The 20,767-nt window shown below is 39.9% G+C and overlaps 1 protein-coding gene across 1 annotated transcript; it reads left to right on the top strand.

Annotated features, from left to right (window-relative positions):
• Positions 1–52: 52 nt before the first annotated feature.
• Positions 53–16,446, top strand: appl1 (adaptor protein, phosphotyrosine interaction, PH domain and leucine zipper containing 1). Its single transcript, XM_044121679.1, has 22 exons — positions 53–377; positions 2,280–2,378; positions 2,456–2,515; positions 4,038–4,109; positions 4,179–4,266; positions 4,770–4,811; positions 5,103–5,161; positions 5,344–5,490; positions 6,499–6,581; positions 6,654–6,815; positions 7,687–7,875; positions 7,963–8,005; positions 8,085–8,141; positions 11,290–11,381; positions 11,462–11,641; positions 12,071–12,123; positions 13,012–13,186; positions 14,276–14,312; positions 14,399–14,539; positions 15,293–15,343; positions 15,411–15,500; positions 16,105–16,446. Exons 1-22 carry the CDS (start codon positions 324–326, stop codon positions 16,255–16,257), a joined length of 2,127 nt encoding a protein of 708 aa, XP_043977614.1. The 5' UTR covers positions 53–323; the 3' UTR covers positions 16,258–16,446.
• The last annotated feature ends 4,321 nt before the right edge of the window (positions 16,447–20,767 follow it).

Raw genomic sequence — 20,767 nt, 5'->3', positions numbered from 1 at the left:
AAGAGCCATTTTTTCTTCTTTCACAAACGGAGGTCTCCATTGTGGCTCCCATCTGTAGAGACACCAACAATAAGGTGACAAGCCCACTCTGAGCCAAAATGGCGCCTATTTCCATTTAAACGAGAAGCCAATTAAGTTCACGGAAGTCTGTGCCAGCCAATCACAATCCCTCAGGTGGGCGGGGCCAAGCTGAACCGGGAGGAGCTCATTTGGGGTGTTGTGAATTCGTGGAACCAAGAAATCTTGAGTGGGAGTTGTCGGGCCGATTTGTTGTGTGTTTTCTTTGCCAATTCGCTCCGATACCCGAAGCGCCAGTCGCGGTTATGCCCGGAATAGAGAAGTTGCCGTTGGAGGAGACGTTGGAGGACAGTCCGCAGGTAACTGTTGTTTCCCCCGGACCACCGCTAATGGTTCGCTAGCCGCTAGCTAGGCTAAGAGTGTTTGCCACAGTCCAGCAGAGTGCTCCAGCTCAATGCTAACAGTCTGTAACCCGAATGAATCAGCTGATCCCTGTTTCCGCTGGGCTGCCCTGTCAATAAAACTACCGGATGCCGGTAAAACGTCTCGGTAATCAGAAATCTAACTGCCAGGAGAGGCGACCGTTTCCCTGGCCAATCCCGCATCATTTCCAGTGACGACAGCCAACCCACTGGTCACAAACCAGTGACATCCGGCGGCTTCCTGTCACTTTTGCATGAAAATCCGCTTAGTGATACTGTAACCCTTACCTGCTGCAAATGTGAGGCAAAACACCTGCTGTGACGTCACGTGTTGGCTGACAGCGTTATGCACTGAGTCTGAAAGGATTAAATTGAACCATTCTTTATAGCTAGATGGGATCTGGGTTTTGTAATGTTGTTTTTTTTCTCAGCTCCTTTTCACACTCCTGTACAGGAAGAGCTCCCAGTTTAACCATCAAACTCCCACTTGAAGAAAACACTGAGATACTTAAAGGGGCAGTACTGTTTGTTTTACAGGCACAGAGGGCCATTTCATAGTACAATCAATTATCTTAGTTACCTCCAGGTTTTATAAAAATGCTATCCATATTTAACATGACCTATACGAAAAATGACTTTGATATTTAATGCCTTGAAATTGAGCCTCTGTCTCTTTAAAAATGTATTGTCTTTCTGAAACAACTCCTCCAGGAAGTCACCACAACATCGCTCTTCTATTAACAATGTAACAGCATTTTTACCAACGTTGCACTGAGAAGCAGCTTGTAAAGTTCAGTAGATGTTCAGTTCTTTCAGGTGTTTGCTAATTGCTGCTGGCTAGTCTGAAGGAGCTGAGTAGTAGTTCTGCCTTGTGAGGCTGGAACCTCTAAAGCTTTGAAACTGCAGCTCCTTGAAGGCGGGGCTATTTGTTTTGGACAGCTGAATGGTTGCCATGCCAATTAGTGTATTTCTCAAACATGCATGAAAGAATCAAGGGAATACTACATGTATGTTTTGGATGACAGAATAACTTTAGAACAAGATGCAAAGCTCAGAAAAGTCTGTTTTACACAGTACTTCCCCTTAATGTTCTGAGCAGTTCACCTTCTTATGTATTGGAACCATCATGTCATCAGACATGGAGGATGTTGGCATCTCCGACAGAGCTAGCATCTCTGTCGGAGCTAGCATCTCTGTCGGAGCTAGCATCTCTGTCGGAGATGCCAACAGAGCCACCGCCTCTCCATGACAACACAAACTGGATCTGTGACTAGTTGCAGCCCTGGAGGAGTCCAACCTGCGCGGGGAGCAAGCCAGAACTAGCTTGGTGACAGAAGCGGATTACAAACCTGTGTTTTCTTCACAATATCCAAACTGGTTTAGGAAACTTTGCAACGAAAGATATTCTACTCAAAACATCGACCAGATTTGCAAAACATCGACCAGATTTGGAAATATTTCTCCAATAGCAGACATTTCTACAAACGTTTGTGCATACTGCACTGCAAAAACACAACATCTTGTCAAGTAATTTTTGGTCTAGTTTATCTTAGTACACTTGAAATAAGACAAAACTAATTCATTTGTCGCCTTTCAGCAAAATATAGAAGCAAATGTTTTGCAGAAAAGTTACTTTATGTTAGTTTTGTCTTATTTTAAGGCAACTAAAATATTAAAACTAGACCAATGTGTGAATGAAATATCATGAAGACACACCTTGAGTGCTGTGGGACGGGTAGTAGATGTGGGTGTGGGTTTGCACAGTCAGCGCTCATTGAGATCCGGTGTGTCACGCTGACTTCCTTCTTCCTCCTGTCGTTTTCTGCTTTCTGCCTGCAGACGCGCTCCCTGCTGGGAGTGTTTGAGGAGGACACTGCCGCCATCTCCAACTACTGCACACAGCTCTATCAGGCCATGCAGAGGATTTATGATGCACAGGTACAAACCTGCAGGAGTAATGCACCTTTAACTCTGTTGAAGCCTCAACATCACGGGGATTCATGTTTGTGTTGCAGAATGAATTGAGTGCAGCGACACACCTGACCTCCCGACTGCTGAAAGAGTACGACAAACAGGTAGAAACCAGGAAAATACAAATGTCTGGTAGGGCTGGGCGGTACGGCTTCAAAATAAAACCTCAGATTTTCTCATACCAGAACCGATTTTCTATTTTAATGCATAAAAAAATTATGTTATAAATGACAGAAAATATTTCCAAAAAGCAGTTTTTATTTCAATCATTCCTATTGGGGTTTCAGGACCAGGCTACAAAATGTTGTATAAATATAGTCATAAGTAGAAAAATTGCATTTCCTGCGAAAATGCAGAGTGAAAATTGCAGAAGCAGTTGAAATTAGAAATGTAAGAAAGAGGCAACAGAAGCAGAATGAAGCCAGCGTTGTAGGACTCCAGACCCGTTTCGGTCTCGGACATTGAGGACTCTGGATTTACAAGACCGGTCAAGACCACAACTGTGGAAATATCACTAGAGACGCAGACATCGACCACGACGAGGCTCTGGCTCAGGCCATAAAGGAAGCCAAAAGAGCAGCACCCTGACATGTCAGTGACCAAAGTAGTGGTGCATAAAGGAGGACAGAGATCCTCCTTTATACACACTGTCCAGTTTATTTCACATCCTTGTTTTCACTAGATGCAAAACATACAATTTTCAATGCAAGCAGTGACGTGACTCTTTGCTAATTAGGGTTTTGTTAACGCTGTCATCCACCACCTACGATCGATTTATCATTTACTTTCTTAATTGATTGATTTAGTTTCCTCTGCTATGTATCGTACTTAAAGTATAATCTAGGGCTATTGTAAAAAAATGTTTTAGTAACCGAGTACTCTATAGAGCATTTTTACGATTATACGAGGAATTAGATCTCCCTCTCTCTCTCTCTCTCTCTGTCTCTCTCTTTGTCTGGCATTCCTACTGTTCGCTCCAAAACTGTAACCACACAAAGAAAGCTGTCGTAGTCCAACCATTGTACCGCAAAATTCAACAATCCTTATTTGTCCCCAGACAAAACGCCACACACTTCAACACCATGCTGTTAGCACTTCACAACAACTCATAGGCGGAGGAGCGCTGCCCACCACAAATGATGATCCGGCCGGAACACGGTGCGCTACGTAATAAAACGTATTTTCTGAGTTTTGGAATGTAGTGAAAACAGCGTTTTCTTGAACCGTTGGATCATCCATTCACCCAACATGGAATAACCATTACAAGCTACATAAATATTCCTCAATAGTCATATTCAATCGTGTCTAGCACAGTTCTGCCTACCAAGATGGCTGTAAGCTACAAAATTCACAGAATATGAGAACAGAATATATTCTGCCACGCTGTGAGTGACATCATAGCGTGGCGGCGATGCCTGTCCGAATTCAAAGATTCTTTTTTATTTTTATTTTCTGAGTTTCATATTTCTACTTTTTTTAGATCAATTTTTTGTTTTTTCACCAGAAATTTACTCTTTATTTCTATATACTATTGTTTTAATACGCCGATGTAGACATGCTGCTGATTAATTCTGCTGCATGCCTGAAGTTATTAATCTAACCCAGCCTTCGGTGTTTCTGCTGCAGCGTTTTCCTCTAGGGGGCGATGATGAGGTGATGAGCTCCACCCTGCAGCAGTTTGCTAAGGTCATTGATGAGGTGAGTCCTGGTTCTGGGACAGACGGGATCGCGGTTCAGAGCCTGTCCTAACTTCCTGTCTCTGTCCAGCTGAGCTCCTGTCACGCTGTCCTGTCCACCCAGTTGGCCGACGCCATGATGTTCCCCATCTCTCAGTTCAAAGAGCGAGACCTGAAGGGTAGGAAACCGCAACCATCCAATCAGAACTCACCGTCATCTCACAGATCTGGAACCTTTATAAGTGTCCAAACTTTTTTCAAATGGAGCAGCAACTGTGAAGTTAAAATGAATCATGTGGCACCGAAATGTTATCCTTTTTGTTATGAAAAATGCAAAAACTCAAATTAAAATGTATTTATTTGTCAAGGAACAGTATACATTAATTAACATCCTACAATGTAAATGCGCCCAAGTTTGCTAAATTGAGCTAATTTTCATCGGTAGTCCCAACGTAAAATTTAACAAAATTAATTAAAACATCATTTATAATTGCACAAGAAAATTACAAGAAGCAAAACCGGCATGACTATGACAGAAAAGAACAAATGTGCATGTTGCATTTTTTACAGAAAATGTAATGAAATGCACCACGTGCTGCTGACGTCGATAACATTTCTGATCAGCACAAATAGTTGTTTTGAAGATATTTCCTTACCTTCCTGGTGTTTTTTGTCTTTCCAGAAATCCTCACGCTGAAAGAAGTCTTCCAGATAGCAAGCGATGGTAAGACAGTGAAGCTGCCACTCATCAGTTTTTCCTTCCATCGTATTTTCCAGAGCCAGAGGAGTTTCAGCATTTATCAGTTAATCAAATTTTTGAGATTTTGAAGATTTTTAAAAAAATCTTCTGCAGTTCAGAGTGATGTCAGCACACCCAGGGCGGCCATCTTGTTTGACAAACGTGTTTTATAGCTTCTGTTTATTGAATTCAGGTTAAATCTTCAACAGAATATTAGGGCGAATAAAGCAGTCCAGCATGGAAAAAAAGAAAAAACTGATTTCCTTTTGTTGGCAGATCATGACACAGCAATTAACCGATACAGCCGCCTGTCAAAGAGGAGAGACAATGACAAGGTAACAACACCTCAAACAAAAATACAATTTTTACCATCTGATCTCCTCCTAACAACCGATTTCAGAGTACCCAGAGTTTGCCCATAAAGCTGTCAATATTTTTATTTTTCCTGGAAGCAAATTGGTTTCACTACAGAGAAAAATCCCATGAGAGGGTAAAGTTTTTGTTGTTGTTGTCATAGGTTAGAGCGGAGGTGGTGGAGGACGTCTACACCTCACGCAAGAAGCAGCACCAGACGATGTTGCACTACTTCTGTGCCCTGAACACACTGCAGTACAAGAAGAAGACGGCTCTACTGGAGCCACTACTGGGCTACATGCAGGCTCAGGTGCACACAGCCACACGCACACACACAGGACCATTCGCCAGTATTACTGCATTTTGCTTTTTCTAATATCATGCAGCTTTTATTTTGATATGTTTATCTAGCTATCTTCTTACAAACAAGAAATTAAATCAAATATAATTGCAAAACTCATGCACCTATTGAATATTTCTGTCTGTCCAAGGTGTCACTATGGATGAACACATTTTTGTCAGTTTTTCTATTTGAATTGCCTAATTGTTTTCTCAAAAACGGGCTCAATGTAAGCTGGGATTTCTAGAACGGGGTGATGAGCTCCATCTTCCTAGTGTACGTGTCACATGAAGTACACCAATCCTCCACCAGAGGGCGCAAGAGAAGTGTTGGTTTCAAAAAATCTTCTAGGATTGTACCTATAGAGCTGAAACAATTCATCGCTTTAATCATGATGAATTGATTGAAATAATTGTCAACTAATTTAGTAATTGATTTAATCGGTAACTGGAGTATACAGACTGTATTTGCTGGAAGAACAACACAGTTAAAGTAGTAATGAAGCCAAAACTGTACAAAAAAATATACATTTTGCATTTAGATGAAAAACCTTCTTTGTTAATATGTTCAAACGCAGGAGTGCCATAGTTTTAGCTTCACCTGGTTCAAATTCTGTAAAATTCTCCTATTAAGCTTCTTTTGCATCCAATTATTAATTGGTAAATTTATAAAGTATTCATATTTATTTAAGTATTTATTTAGCCCCTTTGCTATGTTCTTGCATCTTAGTAAAATGTTTATTATTTTATTAAGGAAAGGCATTCATTTGTTTGTTTACATCATTTTTACACATTTTAACATTTTATAAAGATTAAAGGGTTTAAAGAAAAATCTGCAGAAAGTGATAATTTTTTAAAATTTGATTACTAAAATAAAGGCTAGTTGCAGCCGTACACAACAACTGGGTTAAAAACTTTTGATGAAAAATGTTTTAAATCCTGTCATCTTGTTGATTTTAATGTAATTTGTTGTGTGCAGATCAGCTTCTTTAAGCTGGGCTCTGAAAACCTCACTCAGCAGTGGGAGGACTTCCTGGGAACAATAGGAACCAGCGTCCAGAAGTAAGAACCTCGAGCTGTCGCCGTAATCTGGAGCTATATTTTTAGAGGTAAAAATGTGAAACGTGTCTGCAGCGTGCGCCGGGAGATGGAGGAGGAGGTGGGGCAGATGCAGGAAAACATCCAGCAGATGGAAAGGTCATGTGACCCTCTGTACGCACCATGTGACCCTGACCCCGCCCACTCGCCCGTTTGTCGCAATCTAACCAGGAAGCAAGGCTACCTTTACATCCGCAAGTAAGATGCAAGCTCCTCCTGCGTGTTTTAACTCTTCTACCATTGTTTTATCAGGGTCGGTGTTTTCATTGTTTCTCAGTTAAAATGTAAAGTTTAGGGGTTCATGGAGGGTTTATGAGCAGTCATAATCTTATCTGCTTTTGGTGGCTGTTTTTATGTTTTCATTTTGGATAGACACAGAAGGCTTTTATTTGAAGACCAAGCTAAAAAAATATATTTGTGTCATTTCATTAAACCCTTAGAAGTTTGATATGTTTGTGTTTTCTCTTAACCTGCAACAGGTTCAGATGGAAAAGGATTTGTGCCACTTTTTTCCACTCTGACTGTGACGTAATAATTCTGTTTTTAATCATAATTGACCAATTAATTGACTATAATCAATCCATCAATCAACTTTATTTGTATACTGCATTTTAGCAACAGGGCACTTCAAAGTGCTTTATATTGTTAACACACAAAAAACATCAGAAGCACATTGTTTAGTCAACAGTTGTGAAAACCAATTATCGATATTGCATTTTGTCAAATGCCATTGTTAAAATCATCAATATACATCAAATATATTGACCAATGTTTCATGTGTAATGTTTCAGAAGCAACTTGACCATCTGGGTTTTTAGTTGTGGTTTAAAGGAATTCAGTGTTTCGGCTGTTTTGCAGTTTTCTGGAAGCGTGTTTCAGATTTGTGGTGCATGGAAGCTGAATGCTGCTTCTCCAGGTTTGGTTCTGGTTCTGGTTCAAGATGCACAGCAGTTCCACCAGATGTTTGCTAATTGCTGCTGCCGCTAGTCTGGAGGGGCCAGTTTTGGCAGATTGTGGCCATTTTCCTGAGCATTTGGAGTTAAACGCCACTCCTCTGTGTGTCTGGTAGTAAGACGGGTCTCGTGTCGTCGTCATGGGAACGTCGGTACTTCTTCACGCAGGGAGGGAACCTGATGCAGCAGGGCCGCGGCGAGGTGGCAGGCGGCCTGGTCACGGACCTCGATAACTGCTCCGTCATGGCCGTCGACTCGGACGACCGTAGATTCTGCTTTCAGGTCACCTCCTTCGACGGCAAAAAGTGAGATTGCTGCTTTTCTTTCCCTTCCATCGTTCTCATGAGTTTTTAATTTATCGACGGCTCTTTCTGTCTTATTTGCATCGTCAGAGTCGTGACGCTGCAGGCGGAGAACAGGAAGGACTGTGAGGAGGTAAAATGATTTCCTGTCATCCATCTTCTTTGTTAGCTGATGTTTTCTGACACTGAGTCTCTGCTGCTTCCTCCAACAGTGGATTGCAACCATCAACAATATCTCCAGAAGGATCTACCTGAGTGAGAATGCAGAGGTGTGTTTTCTGTTTCACAGGCATTTCATTTTTAATCAACTCTATTAGAACAGAGCACCTCACGACGTTAACTGAAAATTAAATGGAGCACAGCTCAGTTTGAAGAGAACGCCCTTCATAAACTATTGATAAAAACTGTTGTTTTTGGAATGAAAAGTAATTTCCAGAGTGGGTAATAACTCAATTACAACAACTTGAGTAACCTTTTGGAAAGAAAAACAAAAAAACATGATGCCCCCATTGCTGACATAGAGCAATCCTCCCACAATTATTCCGGGGTACTTGTCAGCAATTGACCAATCAATGTTGCAAGTACACCTACAATATTTACAGTATTTATCATAGCAAACATGCTGTAGTCAGAAAGATTTTGAGGAAAATAATAGATAATCACGGTCCAAGTTGTCAGTGGGGAATAAGCGAACCGACAGCCGTTACCCCGAAGGGGAAAGCAATTTATTACATTTCCAAAACCAAAAAGGAGTCTAGAATAACACAAGAAATGGACCATGGACTGCATGGAACTACCACGTTAGTCAGTACGAAGGCAACCGGTTGTAAACATCCAATTTTTTGTCATAATGACACTTACTGATAGTCAAATCAAGCCCAGTAGCAGTTAATTAGGCAAATAACTAAACACAAGTGAATAAAAAAAAATTGTACTTAGGTATCCCCTTTGCCATGAATACTGTTTTAATCTAATATATTAGTATTGCTTCCTAATATATTATCTGGACGTAATCTGGCTAACGGTTTCAGGGTTTAAGGGCTCCGTGCTATCGACTCACGGCTCGGCTCTGTGTTAAGGACACAGGACTGACGGCTAAGAGTCAAATAAACACAACTCAGTTAAATTAAAATAGCAATGCTAAACATCTAATCATTTCCAGATCAATAAGTGAAGGTAGTTATGCTGGATTTTATGCGTGTAGATTCCAACGGTAGCTCTCTGGCAGCATTAAAACTTAAACTTCTGTACTCAAGCCCGGATTTTAGCATGGGCTTAGCGGGGCTACAGCCCGGGGCCCCGGCGCAACGGAAGCCCCGAAGGATGCTTTGTATTTTTGAGAATTAATAAGGTCAGAATGTCCTAATTTTATCACTGGCTAAGAGGATTTTGACTGTGTTGTTGAAAAAAAATGTCTGATTTTGTTCTGGCCAACGTCCATCATAAATGCTTGACTATGATTGGTCCAAATTGGACGCTTCTTAGGCTTTGGGGCGGAGCATCAGGGAGTCATTTCTCACAATGGCGGACAACAGAAAGAAGGACAGCGGAGCGCAGGAACGAAAGAAAAAGAAGAGCGCGACTAAGAGGCGATGAAGAAAATATCCAAGCTAACGGGGTTTCTTAAAACTCATATTGGACATGGAACAGAACCGTCTTTCCTTTCCGCTTTTCAAGACGTTAGCCTTGATATCAGCTTGATATCCGGTTCCCGCCCAGAGGCGGCGGAAGGGCGAACTTCTTCGCCATGTGCAGCGATGACCACAGATAATCCGTAAAGTACTGATCCTGCGCTTTGGGTAAAAACTGATTAGTTCGTGTAGGCTTACTTGGCTGAGCAAGCAGGGAATATGGATGTTAAATTTAAAGGTTCTGAACATCTGTACAAACACCAGAAACTATTTTTCTCCGGATCGCGTTTTGAAAGCCAGCTCGCAAGTGGTGAGTACATCCAAACACATGAATTTATCCTCCATTCACCTCGGCAGTTATCCTCCATTCACCTCGGCTGTGTTTTATATTTTAAACGATACTAAAAGTCAGTGATGCTTTGAAACGTGTTCCCGTGAGTGGATGAAAGCAATAGAATGATCCAAAGAGAAAGAAAACGGCTAAAGTCACAGAAAAGTAATGCGACTGCTCTGCTCGCTCGCGCTCTATTTGAATTTAAAAAAGCGGAACTAGCTTTAGCTTCTAACTAGCAGCAGCGGGAGGAACGGTCCTATTTCTATGGCGAAGTGCCGACTGTACAAATTAACACAAGTGTGTCCTACCAGGTTTGGCTCTCTGAGGGGAAATAACCCGACACTCTGAACTTGGTAAGAAAACACACCTGATAATTACAGAGAAAGATAGTTTCTAAAAATTGAAAGAGGGAGGGAGACGGATACAGATAGACATGAAGAAGGATAAATAAATACTGTACATAGGAGACCCGCCTCCCGCCCGTAACGTTAGCTGGATAGGCACCAGTACCCCTCCCGATCCCACTAAGGACAAGGGTGTAAGAAAATGGGTAGATATATGTATATATATATATATATATATATATATATATATATATATATATATATATATATATATATATATATATATATATATATATATATATATATATATATATCCTACTTTTACTCCACCACATTTTACAGTAAGTATCTGTACTTTCTATTTCACTACATTTTCTACAAAACCGTCGCGTTACTCGTTACATCCACGTCACATTGCGCATTTTTCCGTTAAAATGTGAAGTTCAGGGACTTGATGTGGCGCTGTAAAATCCAAGCAATAATGTGACGTACTGATTCGTCATCCATCGCCTCCTCCTCTCACTCGCACGTGGACCTCCAACACATGCGCAGTGGTTTCCTCTGAGCGGGAAAAAATTTCTGTCTAATCTCAGTAATAGAATTCCGTTACATAAATCATCAGATATGGCGACATGTAAAATCAGCAGAGCTTCGTCCAACTTTTATTTTTAAAAGCCAGTACTTTTTTACTTTTACTCAAGTAAAAATGTTTATGTGGTACTTTTACTAGAGTACATTTTTGTCTGTGTATTTATATTTTTACTTAAGTACATTTTTGAGTACTTTCTCCACCACTGGACGTAGGACTCTTTAGAGAATTTTCTTGCCCACTGTCTTTGCCTCTGTGTTGGTTTAGAAGTAAAAAAAAAAAAGTCTGGTAAGGCATTGAGGTCCATTATGTCTGCCATGATAACTGTTTGCTTGTCGAATGCAAGCTCTACTTCCCCAAGGGAGCGGAGCTGTTGAAATAATGCTTCTCTTAGTTGAGTATAATATTTTTAAAGAGTCGGTTTGTTGTCACTCTGCCTCAGTGTAGTGACAACAACACTGAGGCACTGTCTTTCTAAAACTTTGATCTGACATTTAAAAGCAGCTGTGTTTCTGGTAGGAGCTGGCAGCCAAAGTGAACCAAAGCGCCCTGGAGGCGGTGACGCCATCACCATCGTTCCAGCAGAGACATGAGAGCATGAGACCCAGCAGGTGAGGCAGTACGATGGGAAACGCAGCAGGCTGCCCCCTGCTGGTGAGTCTGATCACTGCGTTTGTTCTGTCATTTCCAGCAAGGGCCGAACGGGCCGAACAAGCAGCATCAGCTCAGTCGGTTCTGAGCCGTCACCCGCTCTGTCTGTCCTCTCGTTGGACGCGCTGGTTGCTCCGGACACGCCCATCCAGTTTGACATCATCTCCCCCGTCACAGAGGAGATCTCGGGTCAGAACAAGACGGCGGCGCAGCCTGGCAGGTGTCTGACAGAACTGTTTTATTCCTAACACCTCACTCACACTCACAGGGTTTTCTTCTGAAATAAAGTAGATTTAATGAACGATGTCTGATCTTTATCAGGCTCTAAGAACAAGAGAATGAAAACACTTCAGAATTATTTAATCAACAACGATGGAGCCTTTGGAAACGTGTTAAAAACTTAATACACCCAAAGCAGAGCCAGTTGATTAGAAAGAAGTTACTAATAAATCAGGGCGCTTCATCTGCTAGAACATGCTCAAATTTCAACAGATTCGGTTGTAACTAGTTACATTTACTCAATTACATTTACTTGAGTGACCTTTTTGGGGAAAAACCAACTTTTAGGAGTATTTTTACTATGTTGTATATTTTACTTTTACTAATTTTATCACAAAGTATTTCTCTAAACATGACTGTGTTTCTGCAGAAGGAGTAATCCGTTTGGAGAATCTGGAGATAACTCAGCAGAGGACAGTGAAGGTACTTCCTGTTTACCTGCAGAATTTACATTTATTCTCTTGTTTGAACCTCATTACTACCAGTCAGGTGTCTAAGAAAGGTGCTTCACCTTAAGATGAAATGTTTCTTTGGTTTTTCTGCCTCTGCTGCCCAGAATTGGTCAATTACAGAGCCAGAAATAAAGCTAAATAGTTAATAATAATAAAGTTTAGCTTTTGTTTAAATGTTGCTCATTAAAGTTTCTAGAAAGACACATTAAACTTGTATTTTTTCTTTCCCAATAAGTTTAAAATTCTCAGCTTTTAATTAATAACTTAAGGCCGGGGTGTCCAAAATGCGGCCTGTGGGCCGTTTGAGGGCCTTTGACACATTTTTTGTGGCCCCCAACTGTCGTTCAAGAATGATACAAATGTGTTTATTAAACTTTGTATTTTTAATCAAACATAGTTTTCTTGCAATGGAAAATATTAAGTATAACAAAAATATATAACTAAGCGTTTATAACAAGAAGAACCACATCTATCTAGAGACTTTTAGTAAAAAGCCGAATTTGTTTTTATTTAATATATTAGATAAAACGTTTTGAAAGAACTAAATCATGTTCTTATAATTAAGAAATTAGTTTAAAAAGATCTTGAAAACTAGATGCTTTTATGCCAATACAGCAAAATCATTTTTACTTTCTGGTTCTACGATGAATAACTTTAACCTTTTCAAAAGAAATCGGATGACTTTATTTATGTGATTGTATTTTATCTTTTAATTTTTCTGGAACAACACTCCAACACTTTTGACTTGACGATTTTGTGCCATGTAAGAAAAAGTTTGGTTTAGGTTTTGCTGCTACGTTAAAATGTCAGCACAAATAAAGTTGAGCAGTTGAAGACGAGCAGCTGTTTTCTGGTCCAGATTCGATCCTCCACCAGCTGTTCATCGTTCGGTTCCTCGGGTCGATGGAGGTGAAGACCGCCGAGTCAGCTGACGTCATATCAGAGACCATGAGGCAGATCTTAGCCGCCAGAGCCATCCACAACATCTTCAGGATGACCGAGTCTCACCTGCTGGTCACCTGCGACTGCCTCAAGTAACGACAACACGCTCTGTTTGTTTGGGCGAGGAAATGTAGCATGTAGCTCACAAAACAAGGCCACAAATGATGCTAACTTCATGAGAACAAGTAATATGATTTTAGTAACTAGACATTCCTTTGTTTACTAAAGAAACTCTGACAATCTGTTTTAAATCCTCTGTAAACTACAGGAGTTTAGCAGAAAACCGAAAACGGAGCTGAAACCGACACCATAAAATTGGCAAACCTTTTTTTGTGTAAATCTTAAATACAGAATGCCGACATACATTTTTGTACAGTTTTAGCTTAATTACTGCTCTGAGTGTGTTTGTGCTTCAGCAACTGGCCTTTTTCTAAATATGTTCTCCAGTTAACAATTATTGGTTAGTTGACGATTGTTTCAATAATCGATTAATCTTGATTTATTGGTTCAGCCCTAAAGAATAATGCTGCTTTCTTCTGAAGTTGTACTTGGAAATATATATTAATATGCATATATATTACAATATATATTAACATGAGGTTTATTTTAGTAATTAAATAATTATACTTACCTCAGAGCTTTGCCCTTTTCTATTTTATGACTTTAGTAATTGATTAGTATATTGATTAATCAGATAAAAACAATTGCCCATTCTTCATACTTTTTAATTTAACCTTGCAGTCTTTTTGATGCAACATTAAGTGGTTCAAATAAACAAATAATTTCTTTTTAAAATAAACAAGTTATAACATCGTTTAGGGAAAATGAACCAAATGAAAATTGTGCGTATATTTTGAACGGTTTTGGTTTAATTTCTGCTCATTTCAGAAAATGACCTTTTTTTGAATCTGTATATTCCACTTAATGATTAATCGATTACTAAATTAGTTGACGATTATTTCAATAATTGCGATTGATCCAATTATTTGTTCAGCACTAATGCACATTATATCCCAACTTATAATGAATTAACTTTGAAAACATTAATATGAAGGAATAATAAATCAGTGAAAAGTAAAAATGTAGAAAATTAATAAATAATAACTTTTAAAAACCCAGTTATCTGAATTTTTCCAGCTGTTTTTCTACTCTTACCTAAAGTTGAACCCTTTGTCTTCCAGACTCATTGATCCCCAGACGCAGGTCACTCGACTCAGGGTAAGCTGCTCCTTGTTTTCCTCTTTACTCCTGTCCTAGTCAAAGTTTTCCTGTCTCTGCTCACACTGTCCTCTGACCCACTGCAGTTCCCGCTGTCCAGCATCGTCCAGTGTGCGTCCCACCAGGACAACAAGCGGCTGTTCGGCTTCGTCCTGCAGGCGGCCGGCGGCCGAGGCGACTCTCGGGTCGTCTGCTACATCTTTGAGTCCAACAACGATGGAGAGAAGGTTCTGGTTCTGTTCTCTGAGTCTTATTTGTCACTAAAAATCAATTATTTACATACTAAATTAAAAGGATCTCAGTTATTTCCATCTGCATGATTTATTGTTTTTCTCATTTGTCTCTTTCCCAAAAACTGGATGACAAAAGTCTTCAGTCTGGTGCTTTGGTCTCGACTAGCCTCTTGTTTTGTTTATATGTAATACTTCCAGTATTAAATGTTTGGTAGAATTGAAAGTTTATTGATCTTTGAGAATCTCTTCCTGCGTTACTATTGTTCCATTATTACCAGGGGTGCATCAGTTGGACCTTTTTGACTGATCGTTGATGAACAATTTTTAAAAAGTCTGACCTGCCCATTCCGATTTTTTTTTGTCTGAATTATTGCTAAATATAGCAAGAAAGTCGCTGAGTTCGCAACAGTCGGGCGATTATTGTTAAATGTGCAGACATGACCTGGTGGGCCGGACTGTCAGTCCTCTCTGACAAGAGAACAAAAGAAATCAACAAAAGTTGATTTTTAGACCTTTGCTGAGGTAGAAAAGGTGGATGGATAAGATCAGCTTTACATGCAAGCATCAGCCAATCACTGATCTCCCTAAATTAAGGAAATTGGCTCGTCAATAAATTGGTGTACTCCTAATTATTACTATATTACATTAAAATGCTACAATATTATTGTTTATCACAATAACTTCTGGGACAGTTTATCGTCTAACAAAATTTGTTATGGTAATTCTGACCCAGATTTCTGTTTTTAGATCTGCGACAGCATCGGCCTGGCCAAGCAGATAGCGTTCCACTCAGAGATGGTGAGTCTGAATCAGCTGATTCTCTCGTTCAGTGGTTCAGTTCTGGTAAACTTTTGTTGTTTTTCAGGAAAGTAAAGCGGTGGAGAAGAAGAAGGAGCAGGACAAGGCCAAAGAGAAACAGCAGGAGGAGCTCAACAAGCAAAAGCAGATAGAAAAGGTAAAACTGCACCAGAGGACGGAGAGAATCAATAAACCGGAGTTAGTCAAAGTTAAACTGCTTTAACATCTTTTTACTCAAGTAAATAGTTGCCAAGAAATTACTCATGTAAGATTAAAAAATATTTAATTAAAAACGTACTCAAGTAGTAATTAGAAAAATACTTAAGAAATATTGTCTCTTTCACCTGCAGAAGAATAAATAAAGCATGTACCGTATTTTCCGGACTATAGAGCGTACCTCACTAAGCCGCATCTACAAAGTAAAAAAAACAACTGGAATCACAAATATAAAAGCCGCATTGGGCTATTAGCCTTCTTGCTGCAAGGCAGCCCAGTTCAAGGGTCACTTTGTGGGGGTGCACAGGGCCGTGAACGTGGGGCGGAGACCTACTTGTGGTTCTGTTTTCATTTATAAACTTTACTTTTTCAAAGGATTATTGACTGAAAACGTGCGCCTATATTTTGCTAAAGTTACTTATAAATTAGTTTTGTCTTATTAAAGGTTATACAAAGTTTTTGCAGTTTGCATGGACAGATCGTTGTAACTTTAGTTTTCCATTCACTATCAGCACCTTTTATTTTTTCCCTGACCTGAACTGCAGGATTTAGAAGAGCAGAGTCGCCTGATCGCCGCCTCAAGTCGCCCTGCTAACCTGCCCGCACCTGACGGACAGTTCCTGGTGCTCAGCAGCAGCCAATCAGAGGAGAGCGACGTCGGGGAGGAAGGGAAGAAGCGGGGTGAGTCGGAAGCCTGACTGCTGGCGCCACAGGCGTGATTTTGGGCTCCCGGGTGATTTCCGGCTGGCGATTTTCAAACAGCTGAGTAATCAGACTGAAAACGGACAGTGTGTTCCTAAAAACCCAACGCACCTCTACGCCAAGAGAAAATGAGAAACGGTTTTTATTCTGTGCAGAAAAAACACAAAACAAAAACACCGCTTTTATACTGGCTCCGTATTTAGATTACCGGTAAGTTTCTGTTTTTAATGTTCAAGTAAAAGTGAGGAGCCGGATCTGAAGGAGCAGGAGATTCGAACCGTTTCTCCAGCAGGACGCCTCATGATGACTCCGTCTGCATAAAAAGAATAGAAAAAGCACAGTTTTATTTTGAAAAGGCCTTCCCATCGTCTGGCATCCTGCGTCCAGACACCGTGGCGTTTTGATTCACCTTAGTTTCAGACAGATTTGTCAGCACACCTGGTGAAGACGTGTAAAAAGTCGTTTTATGTGTTGAAATGAATCAGCCTTTTATTGCAGCAGCAACATCTCACTTTGCACTGCAAAAACACAAAATCTTACCAAGTATTTTTGTTTAGGTTCTAGTGCAAATATCTTAGTTTTATCTTATTTCAAGTGTCCTAACTTAAAAGTAACTTTTCAGCAAGATAGAAGAGCTTGTTTTAACTCAGTAATTCCTTAATATTGATAAAAGAAAATTTACTAGTTATACTGGCAGATTGTTTTTCTTATAACGTGGAAAAAATTGTGTTACACATGAAAAATCTGCTAATAAAATATATATTTTCAGGAATTATTTACTGAAACAAGCTGCATCTTGGTAAAAAGTTACATGTAAATTAGTTTTGTTTCCATCCAAGTCTAATAACATATTTGCAGTATGAACTAAACAAAAAATTTAAGATTTGGCATTTTTGCAGTGTAGTACCTTGACACAACATTAAAGAAGCCAAATTTTAAAGTGAGAATATTTATTCAGTGGTTAACATAAGAGTTGGTAATCCTCTAAAATGAATAGAACGGATACAATTAGTTAATATTTAGTCTGATCAGGGCAGTAAAGTCAAGGACAAACAGACTAAACAGGTTCTACCCAGAAGCTTTTGTTGCCCTGAATACTGAAAATTCATCCATCCATTTTCTAACACCCTTGTCCTTACTGGGGGGAGGCAGAGGTGACCTGGACAGTTCGCCAGTCTGTCGCAGGGCAACACGGAGACATACAGGACACACAACCACACACACACACCTAGGGAGGATTTAGAGAGACCAATCAACCTGACAGTCATGTTTTTGGACTGTGGGAGGAACCCGGAGAGAATCCATCATGCACAGGGAGAACATGCAAACTCCATGCAGAGAGACCCCGGGCCGGGAATTGAACCCAGGACCTTCTTGCTGCAAGGCAACAGTGCTTTCTTTTTCTTAACCCAGTTCTGTTTCCTTCTACTATATAATATGAACGTAAGGCGTGCAGTGTTCACTCTGACAGAGAGCTTCCTTCCACCAGGAGAGTCTCTGTTTCTGTTCGCAGCAGACTCTTCATTCATGTCCAGGTCTTCCAGGTTTATTGAACCAATGTCTCAGAGGCAGCTCCTGAGTCGGAGGCTGGGCAAGGCTCACCGTTTGGTCCACTCTTATCTTGCTTAGAGGGATTTTCCAAAACAGAATTACAAGGACGCACCTGTATGAAGATTGGACAACACTTGCCTCTTAATGGATGATTCATTTTGTAGGGAATCCAAGAAATGTTCTCTGTACTTTCTACAGGCGATTGTTTCGAATACTCCACTGGTCTTATGGGTGAGTTTTCAGGTAATGGAAAATCTTCCTGAAACAACTCTGGGGTTTCATCTTCACTGATAGGAGGTTGAGTTTTGTCCTGGTCTTGAGGGTTGACAGACTCCAAAATAGGATCACAAAGAGAAGCCCCACATCTGGAAGGGTCTTGGCTTTCAGAGTTTGTTAGTCCAGACTCAGAGGCCGGTCCTTGTGGCCTTCTTAGACTAGGATGGATTTTATTGGAGAACATTTTTTTCCAAAAAGAGACTTTAGGTCTCACGTCCACTTCACTCTGTGAGCTTTCGTCACTCATCTTTATTGAGCTGAGCTAAAACATCCAGATGTATTTTGTGTTAACTGACCAGAGAAATAACTCCACTCCACAGTTTTACAGTTTCCACTCACACAATGGTTTTTTTCACCTCCTTCTTGGTACATGGTAGTTGGCTCCTGCAGCTCTGCTCCTCCCAGCGCGTCCTAATCTCTCATTCTTCCCTGCCCCAACTAATATACCGAGCCGAATGGGCGGTGATGGTACATGTGACACAGATACCCAACAGCGATTGGCTGTGTACACATCTCGCGAGAATCGCTGGCGTTATATTAAAAGTATCGCGAGATTTAAAATGACAGGGAGTGGAGAAAACCGGACAATGGGGAAATGGGAGTTAAAATTTACACCCGGGTTACACATAGAATGGACATGTTTAATTATTTCTTGCGCGGCCCGGTACCGGTCCGCGGCCCGGTGGTTGTTCTAAAGGATTCAGCCACAGAAGTAACATCAAAAGGGATATGACCACAGCAAAGAAGCTTGTTTTTCCAATTTAAAATCTCATTACTAAAAGCAGAAGAATCAAGCCTAAGATAAAATATATTAAACTCATTTGCCAATTGGTTGAGAATAAAAACCAGGAAGAAGTAACTTTCTGATCCAACAATTGTTTTCAGCCCATTCCAAACTGGGCCCAGTCTGTCGTACACAAGGTCTTCCTCCAGCTTTTCCTTGTAATTCAATTTTGCCTTTTCTATTTCATTTTCCAGAAATAAAAAATGATACTGTGTACTGTGCCATATATTGCACAATATGATATTGTACATATATAATGTTGTACAGTATTGTATCTTATTCTACTGTCCTGTGTACAATATTTCAAAACATTGTACACAGAAAATGTGTTCTGATGTGTTTTATATTACCACGGAGGGGCCAGAAAAGTTCCTCCAACTCTTAATCCAACCGAAGTCCAAAACACAGATGTTCCAGGGTCCGGTTAGTGAGAGCTTGAAATATCGTCAGACCAGTTTTCACGCTTCGCAAAGGTTCTTCTTCCCATGATGCAATGCGTAAAATTGAAAATACAGGACAAATACCTACTAAAAATAACAGAAGATTCCCTCACACTTCTACTGTACATTTACCATCGATGAGGACGGGTGGGTCTGATTAAATGTTTCAGCTGTGTTGTCTGTGATGGACGTTCTGTGTTCTGTTTGGCTAAGTGAGTTAATGGATGAAGTACTTTCAAAGATAACAGCGAAATGATCAGACAGGGTGACATCAGTTACAAAGACATTGGAAATATTCACACCCCTACTGATAACCAGGTCCATGTTGGACATGACGAATCAGACCAAAATTATCAACAATTTATTGCACCTAAACTTAATATTCCAAATGGATATATAACAAATAAAACTTAAAAAAAAAACTTACCGACTTGCACTTTTTATTTTTTTTAAATTAGTGAATTTTGTGGTCCGTGAGTTTAAATCTGAGAGGACAAAACGTTTGGACTGATCTAGAACATTTCTTTTTCTGTGAGATTTTGCTGCAGCAACAAACAAGATAGTTTCTGTTTTCCCAGATCTCTACCAGGGTTTGCTCAGGTTTGTCTGTAACTCTGGGAGGATTATTGAAACTAAAGTTTCTTGATTAAATGAAAATTCACCTTCAGCTCTTAAACACTGCCATGTTTATTAAACCCTGAGTTTTGTCTGTCAGGCATTAACAGAAAGGGTAAGTTGTTGCCTGACTGCATTATGTTTATGACTAACATCCAAGCTTTGCACAGCTTCCTTCAAACCTCTTTGTAAAAAAAACAACAAAAAACCCAAAAACAGTAAAGGTGCCAAGGTTTTCTTAAACCGGAAATATCAGGATGCAGAACACTAAAAGAAGACGATCCGATTAAATATTAAATCCCTAACTTTACTCCCAAATGCAAACACTACAAAAACAAAATCTTACCAAGTATCTGTGATCCAGCTCCTAGTTCAAATATTGTAATTCTGTTGGCAGATTATTTCACTTAAAACAAGACATTTCAGTGGAACTAGAACTTTTTAATCGATATTAAAAGGTTCTAGATATTAAGGAATTACTGATTTAAAATAATCTTATATGTGATCTTATTTGAAGTGTACTGAGGTAACTACAGCAGAAACCAGACCAAATATTCTTGGTAAGATTTGAGGCTTCTGTCGTGAACAGATCAGCTGCTGATTAGAAAACACAAAACTTCTGATTAAATGTAATTTTAGAAAAACTAAATGAAAGCAGCCACATGTTTACCTGGTTACTGATGTTTTATTTTGAAGTCAATAACCTGCTGCTGTTTTAAAAGCAATTTTTTGATCATTTCCCTTTTTTTGTTTAAAATTTTACTGCAAACTTGTAGAAATAAGAAATTCTGCATCCGGAGAATCTGATGATAGATATTTTCATCAACAGGATTATCAGAA

This window comes from Gambusia affinis, linkage group LG07, assembly GCF_019740435.1.
Source record: "Gambusia affinis linkage group LG07, SWU_Gaff_1.0, whole genome shotgun sequence".
NCBI classification, from domain to species: domain Eukaryota; kingdom Metazoa; phylum Chordata; class Actinopteri; order Cyprinodontiformes; family Poeciliidae; genus Gambusia; species Gambusia affinis.
Note: the sequence above shows the minus strand (reverse complement) of the source record. Positions and strands in the feature narration are given on the sequence as shown.

Bases quoted from the DNA above. Each gene is read 5' to 3' on its own strand.
- appl1 (XM_044121679.1), top strand. From the start codon at position 324: ATGCCCGGAATAGAGAAGTTGCCGTTGGAGGAGACGTTGGAGGACAGT. The intron at 4,110-4,178 runs GTGAGTCCTGGT...GTCTCTGTCCAG, and splicing joins TTGCTAAGGTCATTGATGAG to CTGAGCTCCTGTCACGCTGT. The intron at 4,812-5,102 runs GTAAGACAGTGA...TTTTGTTGGCAG, and splicing joins CTTCCAGATAGCAAGCGATG to ATCATGACACAGCAATTAAC.